The following is a 25,602-nucleotide window of genomic DNA, read 5'->3' on the forward strand; positions in this document are numbered from 1 at the left end:
CCTTTGGAGTGTGTATTTATTCTCCGTGCACACCTGACATGACCCCCACCTGCGAGTCGTGTCATGTCACTGGACTCACTGGAGACAGACCCAGCTAAAGTCAATATGAACATTCGAATCTTTGTTGTCACCATTTGGGATTAACCCTTTAACTACAAATTCCACATACTTTACCATATTGAATGTACGCTATAGAGCTTTAGATATTTGGACGTGTTCATCCTACTGTTCTAGTCAACCACTTGCTTCCACTCATTTCTGCTCAGTATGTCCATTAGAAACCCTTGAAGCTTGTTTACACTGTATAATCCATGACAGCAGACTGCACATCTGTAGTCACTTTTATAGCCTAGAAGATTGAAGAGTCTAAACTGTACCACCTTTAAACAGTTACATCAGTTTGACTAAATGAAAGCAGACCTATGTTCACAGCAATGGATTACAAGACTACAGAGTCTCTTGATTTTCATAATCTTGAGATTTCAGAAATGAAAGGAAGCAAAATGAGCCACAGTGCATAACGTTGAAGTGATCTGCGGTGGATGGGCTACATGTCTGGGGATGTGGAAGGGAAAGTAGAATGGATATTTTTGACCCATTTATAAAGATGTCTTCAGTAGGCAGTGGGCTTGAGAGCCAGACAGGGTAGGGATGTTAGAAAGTACAGAGAGATGGACTAACACAGGGTTGGTCTTTTCATCAGACATGTGGACAATAACTAAAATATGCTCTGAGGGGTGCTACAGCCCCTTTAAGCATTAGCTGGCCCTCCAGCAGTTTTATCAGCACAGAAAATCATGACATTCTTTACCATTTAATAGTTTTATCGTACCAGACTACTGCAGTTTTAGAAAGGTCCAGTTATGGCTAATCACAGAACAAATGTACAAAACTTCTGATGTGCAATCTGAGCCACACTCGTGCATCGCTGTTCAACATGGAAGCCTCCGAGCCACACAGTCTGGACTGATCAGATTTATTATCCAAGACGGCAGCACGGTCATTAATATACAACTCTGTTTTAAACATTTAAATAGTAGTGGGTCAAAAAAAGAGAACAGAAAGTTAGAAGAGTAAAAAACACAGAACAGAAGAAATACCATGGAGTAAAATGTTAAAAGACACCAAATGTATTTAAAAGACGGCTGACATCTTGGCGACGTCATGTTTCATGTCCTCAACGTGTGCGTCGACCCTCTTGTGCAGCTCATCAATCGACATGGACAGGGTGTCATACAGGGCCTGGCACGGTGAAGTGAAACGTGTTAGTCTCAAACCATGTATGAAACAATAAGAGGCATGGGCAGTGAGGCAGACCTGTACCTGAGCCTTCTCCGTCTCTTTGCTGCAGACGTCCCTCAGGCTCTGGATCTTGGCCTTCAGCTGCTGCGTCTCTCTGGAGATCTCTTGGATTTTGTCAGCCATGTCCTCGCGCTTCTGATAGATTTGGTTACACTGCCTGGAAAACAGATCAATGTTGGTTTCTAAAGTCTTTCTATTTCACATTTAGAACTATGGAAATTCCACGATCATGTAGAAATGAGCAGTAGTGCATCATGCTGCATGGCATTAAATACCCCAACACTTCTTGAACATGCTGCTCCTTCATCTCCTTCTTCTTCTGCCTGCGGATGTTCTGTTTGGACACTTTGTCCAGCTTCATGCCCAGAGTTCGCTTCAGCTGGCCTTCCTCACTGCACAGGTTCTTCAGTTCTTTGTGCTTCTTCTCATACTGAACCATCAGCTCATGGTGCTGCGCGAACACACACACACACACACACAATATAAAAAGGTGTATAATTACACAATGACAAGCTGTAAAGAAAGGAGCCCACAGATTACCCAACATGCACCACCTGCAGAATGCTGGGTTTTGCTGGTCATTTTTTATTTAGTGAGTAAACACAGTGACCGGTTAGCACATGGATCATATGGAGATCAGAGTGTATAACTGGCTCTGCATTGTGTTAAAAAGGGGAGTGGGTTTTTTTTTTTTTTTTTACTGCTTCATACCACACAGCATATGATATGTGATGGATTGATAGGGATATTGAAGTACAGATCTGAATACAGAGCACTTGTTTCCGGCTCATACCTCCTCCTGTCGCTGCTTGGTGTTATTCATGCTGCTCTCCAGGTCCTGCAGCAGGTGGTACATCTGCTGGATCTCAGCCTCAGTTTGAGTCACAGTCTGCACCATGTTCTGCAGCTCCACCACACGCTCATCTGTTTCTTCCTGAAATCAGTGCCATCAAAACGTTTCACACGGGTGAACAAGGAACTGGATCTGGCTGCATACATCAGTCTGCCCTGGCATTTGGAGGCAGCCCTGTTTGCTCTGCTACTCACGATAGAGTGCTTGATGTTCTTGACGTTCTCCCTCATCCTCTCCATCTGAGTCTTCAGCTCCTCTGGAGACTCCACAATCTGAGACTTGAGTTTGCCGACATCTTCCTTCAGGTTGCTGACGTCCACCTTCACCTGGGCCTGACACACACACACACACACACACACACACACACACACACACTCTCCCCTCAACTCCTGCTGTCTGCAACATAGCTTCCGCTTTCTGAGGTCGTTTGTGACGTCAGACCAAAGTACCACATAATACTGATCCCAAAGACGTACCAGGCTGGTTTTAAAATATTCAGTCACATACCAGTTTCTGGGTCTTCTCTGCAATTTTGGCTTTCCACTCTGCGATGGTTTCGTTTATAGCATTCTGAAAGGAGACACATTGATCTCACTGAAGAGCACACAACAACAGGTTTCATTATATTGGCTGTTTCTCCGCCACCTACCACTTCCTGGTATTCGTGCACAGTGGTGGCCTGTAGTTCAGAGAGAGCGGCCGCCAGTTCGTCGGCCTCAGCCTGCTGCTCTGGTGGGATGGTCCTGAACAAGCACACGACACAAAGAGCAGCTTTGGTCTTTTATGTCGAAGCATCTCATCGTGTTCTCATTTCTGAAAACATGACTACTGATGAAATAATTAGTTTGTGATCTGGACATAAAATTTGTTTTGATCACAAAATAGACCATTCAGTTATTCAGTGTAAATAAATCATTAATCTGTCCATGGTGTATTTGATTACATAATTCACGGTTTAATCTATAAAATGTCTAAAAAGTAAAAACATTGTTTATTACATTTAAAATGACATATGATAATGATGATATAAAATGTCACCGACCACAACAAAACCCCCCACACACATTTAACCCAACACTTACGTCAGCATCTCAATCTTCTTCTCTGCTTCTAAAATGCCTTTGGAGTACGCCTGCAGCCTGTCCATGTCTGCCCTCTGACAACAGAGACAGGAACTGTAACATGTACGACTCCAAGACACACAATACCAGGACAGCAGTCAGAAAAAGCGAGCTCGTGGTTTATAAAAAAAAAAAGTCCTTATGACACAAGGTGCCAACAGTATTAAATTAAATATAAAAATCAAGATATGAACATTATCAAGAGCAAGATGTACAGTCAAGAGATTTCTCTGCATTAAATGTCCTAATTCATTTTTAGAAACCTCATTAAAACTGTTTCCAGGATACGCCCCCCCTTGTGTGGGCCAATTTTACATACAAATTTGGCCTGCTTCTCCAACACCATCTCCATCCGCTGCTTCCTGAAGTAAAGAAAGTTCATGATGGCACTCAGAACACTCAGAGTCCTCTGTTTTTCTGGAAAGGAAGAACCAGGCGGTTAGCCGGGGTTATCTGAAATCTAGTTGTCAAATGTCAGATGTGGAAATATGTGATACAGTTTTAGAAAAACAGATACTCACTTGGAGCTAGAAGGTCATTCAGTGAAAAATCGTACACAAAGCACATAGGCAGAAACTGCCTCCTGAAAAACATCACACGGTGTTGTTAAAAATATGTCTACTGTAGATGGACAAATACACGCCTTGCATACGATCATGCTGAAACCCAGTTCCAAAGTGTAGCCTTTCAAGTACTGAACTAAGAAAAATACATCATACATCTTCTGTGGCGGTTGGTAAATATCGTGTTAATCCAGCAGAGAAAAGCAGGCACACTCACATGCGCATGTAAACGCTCATGATAGCAGTAGCCCCCTCGTGATTTACCGGATACTGAATGTTCTCCAAAAGTGGAACCTGTGGCAAGAACAAAAAGAAAAATCAAGCTCTTCAGTAGAGCAACCAGGTGTATGGTGATGACTGACAGATACCACCACATCAGTCCCTACATAAAGATCACGTGTTGTGTATAAAGCGACATTATAACACCAAACAAAACAGCGTCCATGAGCCTGCTCAGCGTAACTCTGCAGTAAAATCCAGACTTCCTTGATGAACACTTAAGCAGGCTGGGATGCAGACACGGTAAGGTTTCCGGTCAGTACTCACCATGGAGTGACACTCTGGTCTGAAGCGATACAGGAGATGCAACACCCTCATGTACAGCGTTTGAACGGTCTCTGGCTGTAAGATGGAATAAGGGAACGCTACGTTAATGACCATAGAGCGGTGAAACAACAACTCCACTACAGGCTGTTATGTGGTCCAGTTTCTTGCCTAGCTAGCAGAATGTACAGCTGGTTCCCACAGTCCCAATTCCCCTGCAGCCCCAGCTCTTATGACTGGCCACTTGGCTTAGTTAGGACTTTACATTCAAACTAGTGACATTCTGCCCCAAGTTATTGCAGTGCAACCAATTTTAGTAGCACATTGAGTTACAAACTAACTCGTAGTTACGTCTTGAGTGTCGACCCTTCGCCCCATCTCAGGGGAGTACTCACACACAGGGTACCCCCAGGATTCTCAAAGTTCAATTAAAAACTTTTAAGGCCTTATTTTCGGAATATTAAATTGAAGACTTTAATACTTTTAAGAGCCTGCGGGTACCCTGCACACACAGCAGGTGCACCACAGTGCAGGGGTGGAAATCAAATCAAAGGACAGTTATTTTTCTCACATGCCCACGTGGACACTGACAGTGAGTTTTTGATAGTTCTTCATTCCTTCTGCTGGCTGTGTCATTACCCCTTGAGATGGGAGACAAAATCCACAGTCCTTGTTTTATGGTTTTATTTTAGGGCTGTATCCAACAATTACTTTCATTATTAATTAATGTGCCGATGACTTTCTGGAGACATTTGCTGCTTTAAGCCTTTTAAATGTGATGATGTGCTGCTTTTCTTTGTTAGATGTGTATTGTAAACTAAATCAATTGGGAGCATTTCAATACATAATCTTGAGTTTTGGCAAATTATAGCTGACACCTTTCACCATTTTCTGACATTTTAAAGAGAAATATAATAGCCTAATGAATCAGATATAACCAAAATGATCAAATCTATTCTAGAAATGGTTGCCAATTAATTCTGTCGATTGCCTGATCTGTTAATCCACTAAGTGCGGTTGCTCTATCGGAGTTAGTCACATTAAGTGGGTATATTCCAAATTCCCACAGAAATTTTAGGACAAACTTTGTCCTGGTGAGGAGAAGACTTTCAAGGTACATACAATATGTGCATGTTTTGTTACAGTATTTTACGATTGCTCAGTTTTCACAACACAATCAGAATGGATAAACTGGCTTTCACAACACAACATGCTGCCGTACAAAGTGCAATACATAAAGTCACAGGCTCCAGAATACAGACACCTTTAAATGCTTATTACTAATATATTACATCATATTTTACCAACATTGTCAAGGTAAACCTCACAACTGCAACACCTGTCTCTCCTTTTGTTTACAGTTACTGTAACGTTCGTGATCGGGCTTCACTGTTTTATGCTTTCCAGCATTTCATTATGGATTTACTATATTTTTTTACGATTTATTTTTGATTAAATGTGAAACATTTGTTTTTAGGCCATTGCCTAACTTATTGTGCTTTCAAGAATTGAAAATTATGAATTTGTTGTCAAAAGTGAGCCAACGAATTCGTACTGTAACAGACTTAATAAAAGTTTGATCTTTTAGCTGGTCTCATTCACCTATAAAATGTATAAAAATCTCTCAACGTTACAGGTATTTGTTTGTGCTGGTAAGCAAAACGTTAAACCATCCGATTTTTGAATGGAGTTTGGCACAGCTCGTCTCTCCACCACGTCATGGAACACGTCTGGAAATAAGTTCCTCCTCGTTGCAGGCTCTCGCATCAAATTAGCGGTCAGCTCCATCATGTACTTTTACTACTTTCTGACAAACCTTCCAACCGTACTCATTAAGTGGTTGTTATTAAATATTGAGATTCTGTGAGCAGACACTAGAAACCCGGGACAGACCGTAACGTTACCTTTGGAGCAGGAGCCAGGTCGCTCCTGGTTAAGTGTTTCGCCTCTTGACCGGTGAGAACTTCTGTTCGGTAAAAGTTTACTATCGCATCCGCAGTATAAACAGGGAATGTGTTTTCAGTCATTGTCGCAGTTTTTGTACAGACTAATCACAGAAATACGATTTCAACGTCAATGGCGACTCAAAATTGGCGCCTTAAAACGACTTCCTTGTTGATTTCCAGACGATGCATCTGATTGGTCAATTACTTCTTCTTATTTTGATTTGATTGGTGGTTGGCAACCAGTGTTAGGAGCATTACCGCCACCTCCCGGACTGGAGTGTCGAACAGATGATTTGCCGACTAACATTCTTGAAATCAAATAAACAAACAAAACCAATTAAAAAACGAAACAAAACAAAAAATGAAAACCTATATCCTCTCAATTAAACCCGTATCCTTCAGATATTTGATGAGGTGCTTAGATATTCCCCATGCTTTATCCCCAAGGAGGTTCTAAGCTTAGCTTTCTCTACAACTGTTGCTATTTTACTCCTGGCCTCCACATAGCCCCTACACTCAACCAGCACATGTTGAATTGTAAACTATTACATTTTGCACAATGTCCAGTTGGGTGTTTACCTATTTAAGAAGTAATTTGTTAAGCCCTGTGTGTCCTATCCTTAGCCGGGGAATGACTGTCTCTGTGTTCCAGCTTTCTTCCCAGACCAACATGATTCTGGATACTGTAAAGATGTCTTCCAGTTTCATTTAGTTCCCAGTATTCTTGCCATATTTTTTCACATTTGCTCTTTAATGACAGTTTTACCTTCAGTTGAACTTGCATGTCAACTGACTTTGATTTGAGTGCTTGTTTTGCCTGAATGTCAGCGTCTTCTTTTCCCTCTACCCCTACATGGGCAGGAACCCAAACAAAGCAGACGGTCAGTCCCTTCTGATACATGGATACTAAACACCAGATCGCTGTTTCCAGGTCAAGTTTTCAACAAACAACACTCCTAAAAGTCTGACAGCTTTGACTTGTTCGAGGGTTTGGTCATATCATTTTAAGGGCTCTTCTTTATGTCTACTGGAAAAAATATCACTTGTGTCGTTGTAACTGACACCTTAAAACGGCAGTTATTTGCCCATCTTATCCATAGAGCCCCGTCATCCGCATACAAGGACTTCCCAAAACTTTACTTTTACAATAAAAGTACTGGATTACACATACTGCCTTGTGGAGTACCATTTTCAGCTTTATGGAGTCTTGAAAATTCTGTGCCCACCCTGACCTCTATTGCCCTGCCACATAAAAAGTCCCTATTTGTCTGAGCTTTGTTGATTTTCAGATTCAGGCAACACAAATCTTAGGCACAGCTTAAATAAACCAAAAGACACACGTAGCTTGACTGCACACATGAGGCAATAACAGAAATATAGCAGGTTAATTAAATGGGTTTGTTTAGTAGTTCAACTTAGGAATAAAAACGTGGCCATCAATAGTACAATTAATCAGGTAGAAGAAACCAAGAAACACATTTCTTCTTTTACATTAGTTAGAATTTTTGGGTGTTACAAAAGCAGATAAATCTTTCCCTCTGCAGCACAGACAGTCTCGCGATAAATGAGATGAGCTCTTGCATAAACACACAAGTACGGTGGTCTTAATTTATCTCCAAGATACTTTAGAAATAGTTTAGTTATTTGGATGGATTGAAGAAGATATTCCGGGTCCACACTCCGAAGCAGCAGGGGGCGATAACACTGCGAGTTTTACGTGCGCACGTGACACAACACGGAACTGCCCCTGAGTGTTTGTCATCCAGTCTGTGGGTGTCTCTCAGGAGGAATTTGTGTTTCAGTTTTAAGCGAATTTTTACTGTGTGCCATGACTTTGGAAAGAGTCACCGAGCCGATGATCAGCACGTCGCCGAGGTTTAGGATTTGAGCGAGAATGGCGGTGAAGTGGGCCGAGAGAATCTGTGCTTTCTCCCGCAGCCCGTCTCGCTTCCTCTCCGGGACGACGGCGGAGGCTTTCCTGGCTGAGCTGCTCCGCGAGCTGCGAGACGACAGAGCCACTTACAGTGTCAAGGTACAACAACAAGCTGTACAGCTACAACATGTACAGTCATCTCTGCCGTGCTTCATATATCAAACACAAACACATCCGGTACGAAATACCGTTACTATACCTTGATTTAAGGTGTTGTAACAACAGTTACTCTAGTTAAACGTTGATGTTTTTATCCCGTAGAGAGAGACACCAGTATCGATAAATAGATATGAGGAACACATCTTTAAGTGTGACAGTTAAAAGTCTTGCTTTATGTGTAATGTCACATTCACCAACGTGTAAACAGCTGCCAATACTAAATTGCCAGATTTTGTAATGGAGTTTGGCATGCTGCACTCTTAAAGCAGTCACGGGGTTTAAATATGTCTACACGCCAGGACAGGGGGTGTTATGAGCTGAATCGATTCACTAATCGACAGAATCGCAGAAATCACCTGGTTCCTGTTTCCAAATGTAAATAAAGGATGTTCTTTTACTCTTTTATGCTTGTAAACTGAACGTCTTTGGGTTTGGGGCTATTGGTCGGACAAAATAAACTATTTGAAGATGTCGACGTGGGCTTTGGGTAATCTATAGGGGAATGTTTCATTATTTAAAAAAAATATATAAGTACTATATTTTATATAGACTATAAATTGAATAATTGACAGTAGTAACACATGTCTATGAAGATTCTCAGTCATCCAGGTCATAGTTATCCAACGAAGGTTAAAGTCAAGGGCAACTGGACTTGGTTGAAGATACTGGAAGACGTTTCGTCCCTCGTCCACTTCTGACTTCTTCAGTTCAGCACATATTCATTGTTTTATTTGTATTTTTCTGTGTCTTTAGTGTTCACAGTGAACACTAATAATTCTTACATTTCACCCACCTCAGGTCCTCCTGTTGTCCCCCCTATGTGAGAACCCGGCTCTGCTGTGTCCCCTACACTCAGTGGGAGAGGAGACAAGCCTGGAGCTCATGTCAGTGTTCGCCCAGTGTCCTACCAAGTCTGTGCAGTTTCGTTGTCACCTCCTCCTGGCCCTCACCTCTGTGCTGGTCTGCACTTCCTGTGTGAGCAGCCGTTCCCGTGCATCTCAGGACTTCCTGGACCTGCTCCTTCAGATAGCCCAGGACACCGGTGACCTACAGGCTGATGGCGCTCTTTGTTCTTTACGGGCCACGGCTTGTGACTGCCTGCGGGAGCTGGAGGCCTGCTCCCCAGGCCTTCTCTCCCAGCGCCTCGAGCTCTTAGGTGGGCTCCGGCAGCGAGAAACCTCCCGGCTCCACCAGGCCTATGCGGGACTCCATACTCTGGTGTTAAGAAACGCGGTGTATCAGCTCACCCAGGAAACCAGAGCTGGGGCTGAGCATCTTAAGGCTCTTCTGGGAGGAAATACATCAGTTGCTTGGGAAGCAGAGCATGACTCAGACCTGATGAATAACGCAGACTCAGCCATACTGTCTTCTCTTATCCTGGGACCCATGGGTACTGTGCCAACCCTGCAGACCGGGCCTGACTGTAAGGAGTTGCGCTCAGTCCTGTCCTCCCTCCTGGAGGACTCCTACCTCCTAACACCTCTGTGTCAGGCTGCACTGCTGCACAGACTGACGGAGGTGGTTGTGATGGTTCCTGGTGTCCCTCCAGCCGTATTCAGAGCTCAGCTGCTGCGACTGCTGGGCACGAGCGAGGTTTGTGTAGAAATGGAATAAGATTGATATCTCAAATTTAAAATGATTTGTGTTCTTGCTGACAGTTGGATGGGAAGATTGATATCACTCATGTCTGTATGCTGATTATGCAAATGAGATGTAACGTGTTCATTTAGGATCTTTAGAGGTGCTTTTAGGCAGATTTTCCGTCTTCGGACGGAGCCAGGCTTGCTGTTTTTATGCTAAGCTAACTGAGCTTAGCTAGCTGCTTTCTCCAGCGTCATATTTACCGTACAGACATGAGTAGGACACTGTGGCAGTAAGCAGCACATTTATCGCACCAGCTTTCATTTGGGATTATTTCATATTTTTATTCCACAGAGCTGTAAATTACCCTGTGTGGGTTCATGGTGAGAAGTCATGACTCTCAGTAAATCTTGGCTCACCTTTGCAGGTGTGCCTCCTTCACACCACCCTGCTGATGAAGTGTGCGTTCACAGACAGCCTGTTCAGCGCCGAAGACGAAGCGTTCATCCTCAAGCGGCTGGTGGTGCTCTCCCAGCACCCGCTGCTGAGTACACCCGAGAAGCTGTTCTACATGGCCTGTATCCTGCACTTTCCCGAGAACCGGCCAATCGGTTGCGGCGACGGTGACGAGACCCTCCCTGTGCTGCTGACTCCGCGGCTGGCCTCGGCTCTAGTGCCCACCGTGTTCAATGACAGCGCCACCATGCTGGCCCGCCTCAACCTGCTGTCTCTGGTCTACCTGGAGGAGGGAGAGGAAGGAGAGGGGGAGGCGGAGGGGAGTAGGGGGCTGGCCTACCTCTATGAACACGTCACCTCGCTGCTACACATTGTGGAAAACGGCGGCGGCCGAGAGATTTATGTAACCTTCTTCAGAGCCGCCTTCCTCTTCCTCTTCTACTTCTGCCACGTGGAGCGCTACTCTAACAGTCTGACGGAGAAGCTGTGTAAGCTCTACCTCCGCCACACCCACCTGGCTCCACACCTCATCAACCTGGCCAACCAGACCCAGGACAAGTTGTCTGAGTCCAGCTGGGCTGTGGGGCTCCTAAAGGCCCTCCAGGGGGTCATCACCGAGGCCCCGCTCGCCCAGCTCACCCCACAAGATCTCAGCTGGCACCTTAAGGTGCTGGCTCGAGTGGCAGAGGAAGGAGAAATCCCCCAGCACAGCACCCTCAGCTTCCTGTCCAAGGTCATCACTCCGTCAGTCTCCTCTCTGTGCGTGAGCGGCGACTGGCGTCTGGGGAACAGCTTGCTGGGGGTTTGCCGCCGCTTCCTCGTCCACCCCAGCCTGGACTCGCTGCTCATCCCTCTGGCTGACATCCTGCAGCATCTCACCTGCTACTACGGAGAAACAGACATCCAGGACCACGCCCGCCTCTACTACACCCTCCTGACCACGCTGTCCCGAGAGAAGCTGGCCGGGGTGCTGGCACAGGGTTCGACCGAGGGAGGGCGTCAGGTCAAGAAGCGCTCGCTGTCCTGCATCATGGCTGAGAGCGAGGGGCTAACAAGTGTACTAACCATCCACCAGACGGACGAAGCGATATTCAGGCTGATTGAGTCAGAGCCACGAGAAGAAGCAAAAACCGATCAAGCCAGCGACCCGAACCGGAGCGAGACGGAGACCTGCCCAGGAGAGGCCAGCGCAGCACTGGCAGCTTACAGAGCTCAGTTTGAGGACCCCAGCTTTGCCTCAGAAATCGCCTTAAACTACCAGCTGACTCACACTGAAGCTGGTGACTCCCGCTTTGATCAGCTCTTCAGCATCCACCTCCACTTCAACCTCACAGACGACCACTATGAAGAACTGCGCGACATCAGTGTCCCGTGTCTGTTCAGAGAGAGGCCGTCGCCCACGCTGAGGCTGAGACTGAATCCCAGGCGGCCATACCCCACCACCCTCCGTGCCAGCGCCATCTTCACCACCCAGGACGGACTTTCCTGGCTCACTGTCCTGCCAGACATCCACGTGTCTTTCCAGCAGGCCTTCATGCCTCCGCCTGCTCCCCCGGCCTGGGGTCGAGGCAGCAAACTGAGCTTGTTTGAGGGTTTATGGGATGAAATCAGCTCTGCGAGTGGCGAGGACCTGGCAGACTGTGCGACCAGCCTGTTCTGCTGCCAGCTGAAGGAGGCAGCTCTGATTGCCTTGGTGGAGAAACACTTCCTCCCCTACCTTATGTCAGATCTGTCCGATAAGGACAAGTTCAAAGTGCTTTTCTTCCTCCCGCCGCGGTCTCACATGCTGCTGCAGATCAGCTCTGAGGAGGAAGGCGTGCACTTCAACATCGCCACAGATAACTGGCATCTTCTGCCTCACATAAGTTCTTACCTACAGACGATCACGTCCTCACAGAAAGACGCTCACAGTCGACTGTGATGGAACCTTTCTGGCTTGTTTTTAATTTTAACAAAAGCTGATTTTTAATCACCCAATTTTTTGTCAGCACTTTAATTATACTTAAAATGACAATGCTGAAGACAGAGGATTTATAATAAAGTTATTGCACTTTAATTTTCTTGACCTGAAATTAAACATTTGTAAAATTGTGTGTTTCTTATTTGACCATTTAATCCTACTTCTGACACAGGAAGTTGATGGGCTCTGTTTCAGGGCTCCCTCAGAGTAGCACACAGAGCTTCGTCACCTTATTTTAGTGTTTACTCACGATCTGCTCACCTTTATTTTCCCTTCACCCATCTCTGTTATTTGTGTCAGCGGATCAACAGTCTGTGTGTAAATGTTTAATCTCTAAATATTAAACGCCTTCCACAAATCCAAAAAAGATTTGTAAACACAGTGACACATCCACCAATGTGTCCCTGAGCGAGACACTTGTTGTCCCTAGTTCCTCCAGAGGTGTGTGACATATTTAGCAATTGTAAGTTGCTTTGGTAAAAGTGTCACCTTAATAACAAATTATAAATTATTGTAATGTAATAAAATATGGAATGCATGTTACTTTGCTAATTTAAAAAATAAAACTCATAACAATGCATACTTTTACTATGTGGAAATGGCATCAGCAGGTGTGCTACCTGAAAATGAGTGATACAAGTAGATTGTTGTTAGGACTGGTGGAAACTTTGTCTCAAAACTGTTAAAATGCAGCTCCACACACGTAGAACAGCGATCCTCAAGCAAAACCCGGATCCGCAAATGTCTGTCTGAAAGTTGTTAATGTTAGTAAGATATTCACAAATGCTTTATTTGTAAATGAATGTATTCAGATACTTTTTAGTTGAAAAATATTTGGTTTGTTTGTATTTGTGGTGTTTTACACACGGACTGTTCTGTTCACGCTGAGACAAATCTATCTCCATAGACAACCCGCTGCATGTGGGTGACACAGCTTTGGTAAAGACTAATGGGCAAAAATGTTAAAACTTTATTTTGTAAGTGTCCTCGCACACAGGCTTTTTAGAAAAGCATCCCTAAGGTTGTGACCATCTAACAATCCTTCCATGTATGGATTTCTGTCTGTTTAAACTGATGTCCACGAAGACTAGCGTCCACCATGTGTCCTGCTAAAAGTCCAGTCCTTCATTCGGAGAGACCCTTGAAGTTGGGTCCTGTGTAAGGCGGTAAGGCTGTCTGCTGGCTGAGAAGCTTGTCCATGATGGCGATCTCAGAGTCCCTCTTCTCCACCTCCTCTATGGGGGTCCAGGACATGTCATGTTGAAGCTTGAATGCGCCAATAAACGGGTGCGGGCAACTTGGACCCCATTCCTTCAGAGGAGAGGACAAAGTGTGCTGTGGTGAGATGTCTTAGACTAAGAGGTGAAAAGACCTAAAACATATAGTGGTTGATTGGTCTCCAGGCAGGAAATTCATTCAGCAACTATTTGATAATCAATGAGTCATTTAACAATTGATGACAAATGATGAAATTATTAATAGATTAATAAATATATTATTTGATACTGAAAAGAATCCGTTGTTGTGTCCCTACTTTTGTTCCCAAAAGGTTTAAAAAGCAGTTGGCTCTGCAGAAACATCTAAAAGTCACCTTACTGCAGGAAATGTGTGAACCAGTTATTCTCTGCTACGTTACAATCTATAATTACAATATGAGGACCTGTTTATTCCCAGACATTCCATAAATTCCATGAGCTCTAGAAACATTATCTGTACCTGCCAGGCTGGCGCAGTTAAAACGGCAGCCAGTCAAATCAACCTAAGCTGCCTGTGTCGGTCGCCTGCTCACCGGCAGTTTCCCTCTGGGTCACGTGAACTTTGAACAACAAACACCTCCAACTCTCAACATTACACGTGTTGTTATCATGTGTGTGGGAATCTCCCTGAGGGGATGTTAGGTAACAGCTGCTGTTCTGACATTTTGTAACACTTCGTGTCCCTACAGGGTGACGTAACATTAAAGGCTGCGGAACAATTTAATATCAGTATAATACGAACCTCAGGAGAGATGATAGAGAAGTACTTCTGTCCAGATGGCCGCTGGTAGAGGTAATACATGCTGCCTGGTTTTTTCACAATGTTACAGGCAGCATGGTGGAGGTCCGCATCTCTTTTAGCCTCTTCTAAAACCTACAAAGAGAGAAGACAAATACGTGTACAGGAGTGGCAGCATGTCTTGATATCTGATCCCAACATAACTCTTGACTCTCTTTTTTTCTTACTGTCCCTTTTCAAAACAGCTGTTATTATACAGTAACATCAGGATGCAGTCATTGGTCAGATCTGAGCATTACCCAATGAGATTTTGCTTGCATCACGAGCGTGACCACTTTGGGACGTGGTCTCGTTTTAACAGATCACACGTATTCAAGAAACAAGAGTACTTGCCTTTCTCGCCTGCTCCTGTAGGTATCTGATCTGGTCAGCAATGACTGTCAGTTTGTTGCAAGCGTTGGCTTTAATGAAATCATCGCCCTGAAAAACAAAGTGAAGACATGCTCAGGACTGCATCAAGTGTTGCGGCTGTGTAGAACTCATTTAATGAATCCACACCTTCTGTACTTGTGCTGCCAGGGCCACCAGGTCCATGGGGTCTCCCACTCTGTTGGTCTGGTAGGCACTGACCAGATCCAGGCCGCTGGGGGCGCTGCTGGTCTCAACCAGAGTCACTGCAACAACACAAGCTTTATGATCACAACTCATGTACATGGAGCACCGCAGGGGACTACAACTATCACTGACATACAACAAATACCATGACATATGAACACATAATTATACATACATGACATGGTAATGGAACTCAGTGACTGTAATAATACACCTAACATGAAACTCTTCATATGGCAACTAAATGATTAAACAGATGCCCGCAGAGCAGTGCGGTGCTCGGGTAAACTGGATTCTACCGTTTCATTGTGTCTAAATGCAGATTACAGTCTTAACGTTAGCAGCCGCTGAGCAGCCAGGTTCAATGTCCCACACTGGTTTCAGACACCGCGCTGGGCTCCACTAAGACAAATACAAACTACATGAGCACGGACAGAGAGATAACGAGGAAACTTTCTGTTACCAGTGGTGGTTCTGCCGGGCCCGTCGGGGAGGCTGACCGTCCTGTCCATGTTCACTTCACAGACTCCTCTCTCACACATTAAACACGGTCTCTCTGTCCACCTGCTGGTTTTATAACAGGGGTGTAACCACGGAATACTTCACCAAAATACCGGAGGCTTCCCGGGGTCCTACAACGGCACTCCTGCTGTGTGCCTGATTTTAAAATAAAATATTATTTTGCTGGAGCTTGTTTATCATTACAAACGTATATACAAACCATGTATTTTTCACCCCCAATGTCATTAAATAATTGTATTATTCAATTCTTCAACAGTCTTAGATCATATTCAGCATTTTATTGTCATTATTACTTGGATTTCTTTTCAGGCATGTCAGGAGCAGCCCAGCCACAGAGCATTTAAACCAGAGGAGATTTGTCACCGCTGACAAACCGTGAAACAGAAACGGCCTCACACGGCTAGACCATCGACTGGGCTGGACTGGACCAGTACTGGACCAGTACTGGACCGAGACTGTGTCGTCTGCTCAGTGATGGCTGTTTTCCTTGTGTAGTTGTTGCTTTTTCATTTGTGCAGGACAAACATAAGGGTGTTTACTTGTTTTATACAGTCCATGGTTTAATTAATATAGTCACGTGTCCTTTGCTGCCACATGAGAAAATACAAACGCTCAATTTTCCCTCAGTGAAAAAATGTGTAATAATTTTAACTATACTAATATAACAATATTTCATCATAGCAAAAACTTTATTACTATATTCAACTATTCTCCTAAAAGAGCACTCTTCTTGTTAGATAATGCTTCAGTGAAGTTTGTTTGCTATGCATTGGTTTATTCTTTATAATAAGATGTAAGTTGTTTGAGTCATATCTTTTACAGCTGAAAGCCATGGAAGTATCCTGAAGTTACTTCCAGCAGGCAGGTCTAACAGGCCAGCACTTTATGTTGTTATGTTTCCCTGTGAAATCCAACAGTTGGTTCTGCTGTCATTTTGAGTTTGATAGCCTGTGTGGGGGTTTTAAACGTCCTCATCTGAGAGCACATCGCAAACCAGTGAAGAAGCCCTACTTGCTCACAGCCAGTCTCTTGTGGACTAAAATCATTTAGTCATGTTGATCAATCAAATAGTTTTGGGTGTCAGTTTGTTTAATGATCCTCTGTACGTTTTGTCATTAATTAAGGCAAATCCATACTTTGCCTTGAAGGCTGCGTGAAGTGATGATTATGTTGAGAATAATGAGCAAAGGTTTCGCCTGGAGTAGTTTAGTTCACCAGACTCGGTGTTGAGCTGATACAGATCTCTGACAGTATTCTAAGGTCAGTCCTACATAGATTTAAGGCCCCCGTTCTATATGCTAACATTATAATGATATCTACATGTGTATATGGGGGATGGAGGGGGGCGCCTCAAACCCCACCTCCAGACAAGTTAGTGTCGGAGAAAGAAGTTCCACCTCCTCTCTCTCCCGGCTCCTCCAGGCTCCGGTTGGCCCCGGCCCCGCTGCAGACCTCTGACATTTGAGCATCATGGAGCTCCGTTATACACTAATGATGTTCTGCCTTATTATCCCACTGTGCACTTCGGACACTAATCTGAGCAGTCACTTCGTTTTGGAGCCCTATGATTTCCTCTTCGACGCGGCAGTGGAAGCCTACTATAAGGGGGACTGGCTGTCGGTTATCCTGAACATGGAGAAGGCGCTCAGGAACAAAGCTACGGTCCGCAGCGTGAAGGCTCAGTGCCGGCTGAGCTGCGCCAATCAGACCGCTTTCGGCGATCGTCTGGTCGGCTTGGGAGTTCCCATACCGGGGGCCGGGTCTGTGGAGGACCTGGGCTTCTTCCAGAAAATCCTCAAGCGGGCGGACTGCGTGAACTCCTGCGAAACTGAGAAACTGGGTTCACCAACAATGCACCAGGTCACTGCAGACGTGGAGCTGGAGTTCAACAAGAGGACCCCGTATAATTACCTACAAGTTGCATATTTTAAGGTAACTAACTTAAGTACAGTAGGCAGTCAGTGCTGCCCCCCATCACACAGAGACTTGTCCAGGTGCAACTTCATACTGAACATGCAGACCCACAACAGAGTGAACAACTGTAACACACTTTAGTTGGAATCTCATTCAGGCTTTAACTCAGAGCTGTAAATACCCCAACCCCCCAAAACCAAGGCAGCCATGCCACGTCTCAGGGTGGAGTCAGCTGCGGAGCCTGACGTTAGGACGTCGGTGTTTGGGATCCAGCGGTGGGAAGCGCAGACCTCTAAAGGCTTCTACTCCTGATGAACGCAGACACGCTGAGCTCAAACACAGTCATTCTCTGTGGGCACATTTGAGTAGAGTTAGACTGGCCAAGATAGACAGTTATACAATTTTATTGTCTTTGTCAGAGGAACAATTCCACTGTTTTTCTTGGATTGTTATGTGTGCATCGAAAATACTACTCTCAGACAAAACTTGAACACAGCATGAAAAAAGGTGGCGCAGAATGTGAATCTAACTAAACTGTTTGGAAGTGGAATAAATACAACAACTGTGTATTTCTATAATAATTCCGAAGCAAAAAAGCACAACATGACACCAACATATTGTCAGGTATACAGACAGAGTTGGTGATCAAGCTGGCTGCTCAGATTTCTGACCTTTAAAACTCAGCCAGTTTACTGGTCACTGATCTGCAGTTGCTACTTCATTATTGTTTTAATTACAGGCCAGTGAAGGAGAGACAGGCTTGTGTGTAATGAAATAAGCGGTTAGTTCCTGTTAGAGGACCATATAACCTACACATTACTTAATGCCTCTGTAACATTAGGTCTTTGAAACCAAACTCATAATTTTGAAGTCCGTTAAGGGACTGGTTCCCTAAACTTACAGTAGAATACACATTTCATGGACTGATGAAGTTAGGTCACTTCAGTTAAGTGCACACCATCCCTCTGTAGGATTGTGTCCAGCTGCAGAAGCTGCTGTTTTCAGCAAAAGGTCGTTTATGCTGGCTGCCCAGCACCGAATTGCAACTAGCAAGCTGCTAGCAACAAGGTTAGCGACTTGCATAGCTAGGGAACATGGTGGAGCATTTCATTTCTACATCATTTATTGCTCCTTTAACGAAGAGGGCTGGATAAACTGAACCCTGTTTGGCAGACACACAGAAACAGAAACGTCACAGGGCAGCAGTGAATTGTCAGTCAGAGAGGATGAGCTGAAGTCCTGTGGGTTTTTTTTTCCAGATCAATAAGCTGGACAAGGCGGTGGCAGCTGCCAACACATTCTTCCTGGCCAACCCAGATCACATGGAGATGAAACAGAACCTGGAGTACTACAGGATGATGGAAGGAGTACAGGAAGAGGACTTCAAAGATTTGGAGGCCAGGACACACATGGTGAGGGCAAACTCCTCCTCTGATGGGGTTTATGGCATTTTAGTCCTGGTAGCCTTGAGGCCAGTCTTTAGAGGGGCTTTTTTCATTTTGATCACATCTCAACTTTTGGTTCTGTTTATTTCAGAAATCTGTTTTGTCACATGATTTAATCTCTGCAGAAAATGTTTACATCGTCACATGCCTGCGGTTGCCGCAAATGGCCAACTTTAAAGTTTTCCAGTAGCTTTCTAAATCTTTTGGTCTGCGGTACGATGGCTGTAAAAAGAAGAGTGACATTTGTTGGATAGTAAGAATAAAAAGAAATCCTGACACGTCATTCCAAGAACCTTTTGTGCACTTTGTCATTACTGCTGTTACAGTCAATAACATGTCAAGTAGAAGAATTTGAACTCTTAACATCTTAAAAGTATGCCTCCTGTCTAACTTGAAAAACAAGAGCACTAGTAATATTACACGTGTAATGGTGTCCATAAGCCACATTGTTGGATGTCCACATGCTCGCTCCTCAGGCCGAGTTCCTGCTAGGGAAGAGCTATTACAGCGACGACTCATTCGGCTTGGCGGCTGAACACTTCGAAGTGGCGGTAGATGAGTACTTCGCTGCCGATAAGGAATGCAGAGTGCTGTGTGAGGGAGCCTACGACTATGACGGATACAACTACATGGAGTACAACGCTGACCTGTTCCAGACCATGACGGGTGAGACAGCACATCCTTTGGTTTTTGTGCACAGAGTGGATTGATAGGAAAGATGAGAATTTGGTGAACATTGTGTAAATGTGTTTGTGTATGTCAGACCACTACATGCAGGTACTGAAATGTAAGCAGCAGTGCTCCGTAGAGTTGGCCACAACTGCTGGCAGAAACAAGCCCTTTGAGGACTTCCTCCCCTCGCATTTCAACTACCTGCAGTTCTCCTACTACAACAGTGAGTCCCACTGCCCTTTCTTTTCCAGCCTGTACTGAGTGTACATGCCTTTATCCAATGGATGAAACCCTGAATGTCCAGATATTTACAGCAACACTGATTATGCGTATAGCTGGATATATTGGTTGAATATTATGAGGCAGATCTTTTATGAAGAACAAGATGTGATGAAGGTTCCTCCCTGTAGAGCTTTCACCGTGCTCAGACAAATTGGTGTGCTTCCTTATAATGGCCATCTGGGCCTTCATCAGTGTCACAACTGTGCACTACAGATGCCTCTTAAATAGCAAACACACAGGTGAGCCACGTTAAGGTAACATCACAACTAGCAAGGCAATTTTCTCTTAGGAGCCATTGACCATATAAAATAATGGAAATGGGTTTGTGTAGAACATTTCTGACTTGGTTAATGTGCATTATAAAATATATTCAGTGATCACAAGGAACAACTGGACCCTTGATTTTGATCTTCCTTGGAAAACTGACCTGGGTGATTGAGAACCTTTACAGACTTCAATCATCACAGTTATTAAATTATATTAAAAAAAACTTAAGATTTTTAGTATATTCCTTTTTATTAAAGGGTTACTGCAGTGAATAATATTGTACTTCCATAAACATGGAGGAGATTAAAACAGAAGAGGTAAAACTAAAGCAGCAGAGGCAGAGATGTACTGCATTTCCTATATGGAATGGGTCAAGGGGTCTGGACTGGATAGCATTTTATCGAATGTGAATCTTTTCAAATCCCTTATGTAACTAAAGTTAAATTCAAATAATACCTTTCTGACTTTTAAGCCTTATTTTTCACAAGCTATTTGAACCAAATCTGGAATGATCTGTTGTAGAACTGCTGTGAAAGTTTCTGAAACAGGAAGAGATCATTTCTCTAGAGAAGAGTCACCACTCTGTTGGTCTATAAAAAGACACAATCCCGCAGTGATCATGAAGTAGCGTTACAGAGTGGAGACTCTTTGGCTGGCTGCAGACACCAGAGAGCACATCCTCCATTCAACAACCAAAGGTTTCATTTTAGCAGTTATGGAATGAATGTTAATTAGCTACAGCTGGTATAATCTGTTTTAAACATTTAAACTGGTGAAACTGAAAGGTAGCGGCAGTTAAAAATGAGAAGCAGCTAGCTAGCTGTTGCTAATAAATAACAACAAGGAAGGACAGAAGGTTTGATAAGGGACCCTAGTCAAGCTCCAAAACCACTTCCTTCTTCCCTTTCCATAATGCAGCTCTTCATTAGAAACTTCCCTCTTGGTAAACATCTAAGTCTGTCCAATTCCACACCAAGATGGGACAAAGTTCATCCAAAAACCACAGAAGACACCACATGATGAGAAAAGCAAGGATTACACTTTCTGCGTCTGCGAGTACACTAGGGTCCGCCTGACAAAAAAACGTCATCAGAGGGGGCACGCGCAGACACTGTGCGGACGTCCAGGTGCCTCCCGTTTTTTATGATCGGACAGGTCGACTACGCTACAAGGGCACCAACTCCGCATGTGTGGAGTCCACCAAGCTGACAGAAGTAGTCCGCGTCTGTGGTGTCTACGCTCCCGAGTTTTGTGCCCCTTTAACAACAGAGTAAATGGCACCTCCATAATCATATGAATCCTCATAAAATATTGTAATTCTTCAGAACAGCTCACACACAGAGACCTCACACCAGTTGTTCACCCTCCTGCTGCTGTTCCCTCCCTCCAGGTGAGAAGTATGAACAGGCCATAGAGTGTGCTAAGACCTTCCTGTTGTTCCACCCTGACGACGAGGTGATGAACCAGAACCTGGCTTATTATTCTGCCGTGCTGGGTGAAGACAAGGCAGGGACCATATCAGCCAGACAGGTACAGTCCCTCTACCTCAAGCTATATTTAGAAGAGGCTTTTGTTCAAAGCACCTTGTGAGTGCAGTTATTTTTAGCAGTCTATTATGTTAATGCATAACGATCAGCAGAAAATCAGCCCGCATGTGGTGGGAATAAAATAGCCTTTAGCGCTCAGATGTACTGAAAAGAGACATACACAAGCACAGATGGCAAGCTAAAGCACGTAAACGATTGCAGCCTTTTTAAAGAAGAGATAAGTACGATTTTTACTGCCCCAGGCTCTAAATGTCCATATACAACATTTATAGTGCATTAATTGGAATGCTGATCAATAGTAATGACTAAATCATTATTTCCCAGGCTGCTGAGTTTTTCTGGCTTTCACAACTTAACTCACTTTCCAGCCCATGCATAGTTTTGAAAAAAACGGGCCTAAGTCGAGCGTGTCGGATGTTTTTCTACTACTGTTAGTCTCTTTTCCACTGTTGTTTGCACAATAAATCACAATCAACAGTCAAATAGCACACACGTCTCGTCGGCCTGTGATTGTACGTCGGTATTATATAGCTTGGAAATAGCAGCCAGCGTGCCACGGTGTGTTTATAGCTATAAGCTGACGGAGTTACGCTAAATACTGTTTCCAGAGTTGTTTTAAGTTTTTATCAGTCAGGAGGTTTCTGCATGCAACCGAAGTCGGTCTCGTCCTCTCCAAAATAAACGGACCAGCTGAATACAACAGGTAATACAGCATGTTAATAATCACGTTCCTCTGATCTGCAGCTCTTGTCGTTTTCCGTCCCCATCCACACTACGGCGTTTTGGTTTTAAAACGGAGACCTTTTGCTATGTTTGCACCTCCTGTCCAGACTAAAATGGCGAAAACGAAGACCTAAAATGGAGAAGTTTGAAAATGCTACCGACCCCATTTTTTGTTTTGAAACTCCAGAGAGCGTTTTAGTGAAGACGGGCAAAAACAGAGGACTTTAGACGCTTCACATTTTATTAAAATATTCTGTACTGTGCAAATAACAAGTATCTGCCTACACTTGTAAGTTAACGTGCATGTCGCCGTTTACTTTGCGAAGACTCCCAGTTTGTTTTCCGACGCCACAGTCGCTTTTTTATATATATATATATATTCATTTTTATTTTTATTATATATATTTTTTTAATTTTTTTATTTTAAGTCACTTTTAACTCCTGTGTTACATTCAGTCCCAGCTCGTTATTGGTCCATTCAAAATAAAATCTGGTGCGGTTCTTCATCTGTTGTGCTTTATTCTTTCGCCAAATCTTCTGTAATGACGGAGTACACCATCTGCTTCATGTTTACACTGGCACACACATGCCCAGTGTACCCGAACGGCCACTAGATGTGCGTTTTCATTTGTTTTAATGTAGACTGAGATCAGCTCTGATACACAGATAAAATGCTGGTGTGGACAGAGATCGTATTCGTTTTAATTCTTCTTTTTTAAACGAAAACGGAGTAGTGTGGATGGGGCCACAAACGGTTGCGATTTAATTTGTGTTTATTTCTCTGTGCTGGAGTTTTTTAAGAACTTGATGGCTTTATACAGTTTGTTATTAAATTTGTAACAAACTTTAATCATGTGTCTCTTCATTATACTCCCCCACAAAAAAAGTGGTCAAGCATAGCCTATAGTTTTTCATTATGTTCCAATCAAATCCAATAATAATAATAATAACACATTTATTTATAGTTTTATATTTAAGAGTGTTTTCAATCAAAGTGCTTTACAAAAAAGTGCTTTAAAATATAAACAGTAAAATCTCTAAAATCTGATCTTGTCATAATACGAGCTGCTGCATTCTGGACCATCTGCAGACCTTGCCATGAGTAAAATTGCCATACCAACGGCCTAATCTTGCTGGTCCAATAGCTATCATTTTGCTTCTAATAACCAGCTCCTCACAGCAGCCAAGCAAGTCAGATGCATTTCCTGCTTTAACTTGCATATATATTTGTAAATCATCAGCATAGCAGTGACATGCCATCCCAAAAGAATGAATGATCTAACCCAATGGCGCTAAGTATGACGAAAACAACAATGGACAGAGGACTGAACCCTGTGGAACCCCATGCTGGAGTGAGGAATAATCAGAAAATGTGTTATTAGAAAACACACATTAAGATCTTTCTTAAGGTTAGAATGTCAACCACTTAAGCACCTGGTCAGAGATGCCGAAGTATTTCTCAGCCTGTCCAACAGAATACAGTGGTCCACAGTATCAAAAGCTGCGCTAAGATCCAACAAGTCAGCAGCCAACAACAGATCATTTACCACTATGTTTTAAGAGTGCTGTGTTCTGCTGGGTATATTTAATGTCACTGTGTTCTGCACTTAAACATGTAATTGAACATGGTATCTTATGGATATATCTCATTGAGCTATTTTGCAGACTGATGCACTCAGGAGATGCAATCAAGGTCCAATTCATTTTTGACATCCAGGTGGTGAAACTGTACATTCAGCAGTCCATACTGGAAAAAGAGCTGCTCTACTTTGGATATGAAGCCTTCGGAATCACCTTTGTAGATCCAGTGAGTGAATAAATCATTTGTTACCCATCACGTTTCTTATTTGATGCAGTGGTTTCATGCAGCCTGGTATTTGATGCCTTTACTGTCTCTTTGTATTCAGGACACATGGACTCCTGAAGATGTCATGCCTAAGAAACTGAGGGACAAGCAGAAGTAATACTGAATGAATGAATTAATCAATTTTTATTATTGTGTCATGCATATAATTACGCCCAGCCTGCATGGGCTTACAAGACACCAAAATAAATGTAAACAATGTAGCCAGGTCCAGAGTACATCATTTACAGTGTCAAACAATACAGAAGGGAGAATAAGAAAAGGAATAATAATAATATATAAAAGTATACATATAAATACATACATCAGATTAAAGACGCAGCCACACACACTTTTGTAGCAGTTTATTGTCAAAGGGATGTTTTGGCCTCTGTCATTCTACCTACCTGTGTGTCTCAGAGCCGAGAGAGAGACGGCAGCGAGGATCACAGAGGAAATAGGAAACCTAATGAAGGAGATTGAAACTCTGGTTGAGGAGAAGAAGAAGGATTCTTCCGAGTTGGCCACAATGATAGTCCCGCAGGAGGGTAAATATTTCACCCAGATTACTAGAGAACCAGATGTTAGTAAAATGATGGTTTAGTCTTTGCTAATTCATAAGTAAACCAAACTACACAAACACTTAACATAACTACAGTACTTAGCTGAGAAATCTACAGTTATGTGTTTGACAGGCAAACTTTTCACTCTCCTTGATTCTTCTCTAGATGGCGCTCCGTTGTATAATGACTTCAAGGTGACCATGACGTCCAAGCAGCTGAATGGCTCTGAGCGGGTGCTGCTGGATGGGGTGATCAGTGAAGATGAGTGCAGGGAGCTGCAACGCCTCTCCAATGTGAGTCATATAAAGAATATATTTGCTCAAAATTAGTTAATTAACATGTTGTTGTTTGGAACTTGCTTTGATAGTGCAACATGAGGCACGGGATAATATAAAAAAACATTACTAATAAACCATCACATAAATAGAAATACACAGAAGACTAAAGGCTAAAAACAACTGGCAACTCCGTGTCACCATGGGGGCACTACTTATATCTCATATATTGTATTATATGTATAACAGTAATAATCACATTTAGAGTGATATTAGGACTCTGACTAGTTGGTTCAGTAGTTTTATATACTCATATACTCATGTATATACGTAAAACACACTAGAGAATTTGGCATGCCTCTCAAAGCTCTAATAAAGCCACTGCACACTGTCTGTCCAGCACCACACAGACACAGTTAGCAACTAGCTGGTGAAACACGAGTTAATGCAGCTTTAACAAGGCTTTGTGATCACTTATGCAGTAAATTATTAGCTATTGTTACTTGTATCATTCTCACTAGT

The 25,602-nt window shown here is 43.4% G+C and overlaps 4 protein-coding genes across 4 annotated transcripts in view; 2 read left to right on the forward strand and 2 right to left on the reverse strand.

The window, feature by feature from the left end:
- Positions 1-801: 801 nt before the first annotated feature.
- Positions 802-6,501, reverse strand: nuf2 (UF2 component of NDC80 kinetochore complex). The gene is made up of 13 exons (XM_046075205.1): positions 6,287-6,501; positions 4,386-4,460; positions 4,057-4,133; positions 3,798-3,859; positions 3,596-3,693; positions 3,238-3,311; positions 2,805-2,898; positions 2,663-2,725; positions 2,350-2,487; positions 2,096-2,236; positions 1,578-1,753; positions 1,324-1,459; positions 802-1,242 (listed from the first exon to the last, which is right to left on the reverse strand). Exons 1-13 carry the CDS (start codon positions 6,407-6,409, stop codon positions 1,135-1,137), a joined length of 1,365 nt encoding a protein of 454 aa, XP_045931161.1. The 5' UTR covers positions 6,410-6,501; the 3' UTR covers positions 802-1,134.
- A 1,539-nt stretch (positions 6,502-8,040) lies between these two features.
- On the forward strand, positions 8,041-12,548 carry ap5b1 (adaptor related protein complex 5 subunit beta 1). The gene is made up of 3 exons (XM_046075183.1): positions 8,041-8,360; positions 9,219-10,013; positions 10,429-12,548. The coding sequence occupies exons 1-3, from the start codon at positions 8,223-8,225 to the stop codon at positions 12,376-12,378; spliced, it is 2,883 nt and encodes a 960-aa protein (XP_045931139.1). The 5' UTR covers positions 8,041-8,222; the 3' UTR covers positions 12,379-12,548.
- An 824-nt stretch (positions 12,549-13,372) lies between these two features.
- On the reverse strand, positions 13,373-15,641 carry lg18h1orf50 (linkage group 18 C1orf50 homolog). Its single transcript, XM_046075233.1, has 5 exons — positions 15,491-15,641; positions 14,971-15,086; positions 14,806-14,892; positions 14,416-14,547; positions 13,373-13,728 (listed from the first exon to the last, which is right to left on the reverse strand). The coding sequence occupies exons 1-5, from the start codon at positions 15,567-15,569 to the stop codon at positions 13,543-13,545; spliced, it is 600 nt and encodes a 199-aa protein (XP_045931189.1). The 5' UTR covers positions 15,570-15,641; the 3' UTR covers positions 13,373-13,542.
- Positions 15,642-16,933: 1,292 nt separating this feature from the next.
- p3h1 (prolyl 3-hydroxylase 1) overlaps positions 16,934-25,602 on the forward strand; it is a 44,852-nt gene continuing 36,183 nt past the window's right edge. The window contains exons 1-9 of the mRNA XM_046075244.1: positions 16,934-17,481; positions 18,723-18,875; positions 19,385-19,574; positions 19,672-19,803; positions 21,520-21,659; positions 24,117-24,206; positions 24,307-24,359; positions 24,663-24,790; positions 24,971-25,098. Coding sequence (XP_045931200.1) covers positions 17,020-17,481; positions 18,723-18,875; positions 19,385-19,574; positions 19,672-19,803; positions 21,520-21,659; positions 24,117-24,206; positions 24,307-24,359; positions 24,663-24,790; positions 24,971-25,098 — 1,476 coding nt within the window. The 5' untranslated portion in view covers positions 16,934-17,019. The remainder of the gene's footprint in view (positions 17,482-18,722; positions 18,876-19,384; positions 19,575-19,671; positions 19,804-21,519; positions 21,660-24,116; positions 24,207-24,306; positions 24,360-24,662; positions 24,791-24,970; positions 25,099-25,602) is intronic.

The sequence above is a fragment of the Micropterus dolomieu genome, linkage group LG18 (assembly GCF_021292245.1).
Source record: "Micropterus dolomieu isolate WLL.071019.BEF.003 ecotype Adirondacks linkage group LG18, ASM2129224v1, whole genome shotgun sequence".
Lineage (NCBI taxonomy): Eukaryota > Metazoa > Chordata > Actinopteri > Centrarchiformes > Centrarchidae > Micropterus > Micropterus dolomieu.